The sequence below is a fragment of the Gavialis gangeticus genome, unplaced genomic scaffold (assembly GCF_001723915.1).
Source record: "Gavialis gangeticus isolate Ggan-Ray unplaced genomic scaffold, GavGan_comp1, whole genome shotgun sequence".
NCBI classification, from domain to species: Eukaryota; Metazoa; Chordata; order Crocodylia; family Gavialidae; genus Gavialis; species Gavialis gangeticus.
This window is the reverse complement of record NW_017729022.1, coordinates 58335988-58339276: the sequence shown is the minus strand read 5'-3', so window position 1 is coordinate 58339276 and position 3289 is coordinate 58335988. Positions and strand designations below refer to the sequence as shown.

Genomic DNA, 3289 nt, shown 5'->3' with positions numbered 1-3289 from the left:
CAGCGAGCCTGCGCTGACTGCCGCTGTCGCCCACAGAGCCTGCCGCTGAACCCCAAGCCCTTCCTGAACGGGCTGACGGGGAAGCCCGTGATGGTGAAGCTGAAGTGGGGCATGGAGTATAAGGGCTACCTCGTCTCTGTCGATGGCTACATGAACATGCAGGTCAGGCCGGGCCCCGCGGCCGCATGGGTTGAGGGGAGGAGGGGGACTCTGAGGTGGCTCTAACACGTGTGTGTGTGTCCGTGTGTTCCCAGCTGGCGAACACGGAGGAGTACATTGACGGCGCCTTGTCGGGCCACCTGGGCGAGGTCCTCATCAGGTAACTCGGCGGGTGCTGGTGCCGTCAGGTTTCCTGCTCTGGAGGGAGGTTACAGCCCCAGGGAGCCTGTTGGCTGCCCAGAGCAGAAGTGATGCACATGGGTGCCAGTCTTGGCCAGTGTGTTGCAGCCAAGGGTGGGCAGGGCTGGGCCTACCCCTGCACATCCGGATTGGGGGCTGCTCTGTTTGCTCCCCCCAAGTGTCTGGATCCAGGCTGCTTCAGCCTGACCCCCTGCAGGTGTCTGGTTTGGGGCTGGCTGCTCTCTTCCCCTGCATATGTGCACATACACATCTAGGGCATTTTTACATGTGCTGTGGGATGTGGTACAGGTACTTCAATTGCTGAGCCATCTTAATGAAAAGCACTAGCATGTTGCACATCTGGGGGTGCACAGCAACCTTCGCAGAAAAAATGGTAGCAGGGCACTTTGAACTAAAGTTCATCAAACGTGACTTATTTCAAAGCACCCCGCCACCATGTTTTCAGCATGGGGACACTGATACACATGACATGGGAGGCTACCGAAGCACATCAATTTCTGTGCTCCAGCAGACTTGATTAATTAAGTTTGCTGACGTGAGGCTGCACACGTGTGTATAGGAGTCACTGCACCGCTCATCCAGAGCTACCTCTCTCCCCTTTTCCCATGCGTCTGGGTCAGGGCTGCTCTGTTCCTCCCTGGATGGGCAAATCAGTCAAGCTATGCAACCCCCCACGGCTGGATTGGGCCCATTGGAGGGACCTGGCACCGTCCATCCAGCCTGCATGATGAAAAGGTTGGGCCCCCCCTGTTGGAGGATCATAGGAATTGTAGGGCTGGGAGGGACCTTGTTGGAGTTGATGCCCTGGACCCTTGCTCAAGGCAGGGCCCCCTGTTCAGTGCTCCCTCGAAGCCCCAACCCTGGCCTGTGCCTGTGGGGGCTGGCTCATGGCTCCTTCTGCCACAAGACAGAAGGCAGAGGAGGCTCAACTCCCACTTTGCAGACCTTGTCCACAGGAGAGGCACAGCACAAGCTTTTGTGAGCAGCAAGCTGCTGAACTGGCCACATGCCTGCTTTGAGTTGGTCTGTAAGGGGCAGATCTGCCCTGTCTCCTGCCTGATTTTAGGCTAAGGACCTCTCTGCTTCTGTATAGCCCTAGCACTCAAGATCATAACAGCCCCTCTAGTGCTGTGTCTTAAGATAAAAAGGGGTATTGGGCTACACGCACACCCACATGACTTGTGGCTTCCTTCTGTATAATCAAGTGGTTTGGCTTTCTTGGTGCTGATTGGATACCAGTGCTAATACCTAAATTGCAGGTTGTGGTGCATGTGTACTAAGGTCCTGCTCCCTAGAACATTCCTGCTTGACCTCAGCATAATGTTCACAAAACTGTGGGCCTAAAAATGAACTGATCTAATGCAATGATTTTCAGCCATGGTGTGCCTTGATCTTTTCAAGGGTGTTGCAGTATTAGTACTTTTAGGCTTGCAAAAATAATTCACAAGATAAACACAGAGATTTCAGATTTTCAGCACTGTGGATTCCTTTCTGATGTGTTATGGTCTTTCAGACTTCTTTATAACCATGGTCAAAAAAGGAGGGAAAACTAAGAGCTGGCATCTTCCAACAGGTACCTTGAGCCTAAAAAGGTTGACTGACCTAATGTATAGGGAATCTTGTGTTTATGATAGAGTTACAAATTGGCTCTTAGAGAAAACAAATGCAAAGCCTAAATCTGCTTCCCTCTAAGTGGTGGGCTCAGATCCAGTTTGGGAGTGGTAAATTTGTGTGATACACAGAAAGAGCAACAGTAGACTTAATTTTAAGGGAATTTCTGGTTTTATTTCCAGATGCAATAATGTCTTATACATCAGAGGGGTTGAAGAAGAGGAAGAAGATGGAGAAATGCGAGAATAGAAGTTTGTATAGATGAAAATAAAGATCAGTTTTTTCACTACTTGTGTTAAGGAATTTTAAGCTTTATTACTTGGTGCTTCTAATCTGAAATTCTTGCAAGTTCTTATTGTTTAAAGTGTCCTAATAAGAGTGCTGGTGAAAATATTTCAGTTTGAAATCAAGGGGCATATTCAGACAAGCACGTATGTGCGTTTCCCAGGGGACAAACAGCAGTGGCACAATATGTGCTGCTTCTACTTGTTCCTGGGGAGTGCCCCTGCCCGTGAGCTCTGGTGCATGGCAAGTTGCCCCAGGTGGGGTAGGGGAGGATGGGTGGTCTGGAGGTGCCCAAGAAGAACAGAGTGGTGATCTATGCAACTAATTGCTTATGCTTTCATCTTGCTTAGTAATACTTAAATATACTGTTCTTGGGGGTGGAGAAGCTCTTGCATTTAAGTGATTTCCCAGTCTTCATTTCTTTTTCAAATGATGATTGCTGTGAGCCTTTGTGGAATGGCTTTATGGAACAACAGGTATGAGATGTTTTTGCTGTAATGCAGTCACAATTTTGCACAGGTCAAAAAATGCTGGTAACTAAATCTGTTTTTTCCTGCCAATGGAGATATATTTTAAAATAGTATGGATGAATATAATAAAGAAGCTGCAGGAATAGCTTTTCTCCTGATAGCATGAGAATAAGCAGTGGAGAAGAAACTTTTTGATGTTTGATATGCAGCAGGAATTTTTTCACAGTTTCATAGTTTGATAGCTATTAGGGGCTAGAAGGGATCTTGCAGATCATCGGGTCCAGCTGCTTTGTGTAGGGGTTAGATGACTACAGCAAGATGGGCATTTCTGATTTTGGGTGTCAAGCTGCTGATTTATGTAAATATTACTTGTGACGCAAGCTCCTGGAACTCTTAGCTAAAAAGTTGCAGGCATTTTACTCATTCCTGAGAGAACCACTGCAGTAGGGAGGGTTGCAGCTTTTGTTAGGGTCATATTTTTCCCATTAGTTATTTTTTAAGAGCCTTTGCTACTTCTCACCTACATTTATCTATAACAATTCATTTTCTGCAAATGATGTCCC

General features: G+C 47.7%; 1 protein-coding gene across 1 annotated transcript in view; it reads left to right on the top strand.

Annotated features, from left to right (window-relative positions):
- The window catches only part of SNRPF (small nuclear ribonucleoprotein polypeptide F), a gene marked incomplete at its 5' end in the record, with an annotated part of 7355 nt that extends 5097 nt beyond the window's left edge, over window positions 1–2258 (top strand). The window contains 3 exons of the mRNA XM_019515802.1: window positions 11–162; window positions 255–319; window positions 2154–2258. Coding sequence (XP_019371347.1) covers window positions 11–162; window positions 255–319; window positions 2154–2220 — 284 coding nt within the window. The remainder of the gene's footprint in view (window positions 1–10; window positions 163–254; window positions 320–2153) is intronic.
- Between the last annotated feature and the right edge of the window lie 1031 nt (window positions 2259–3289).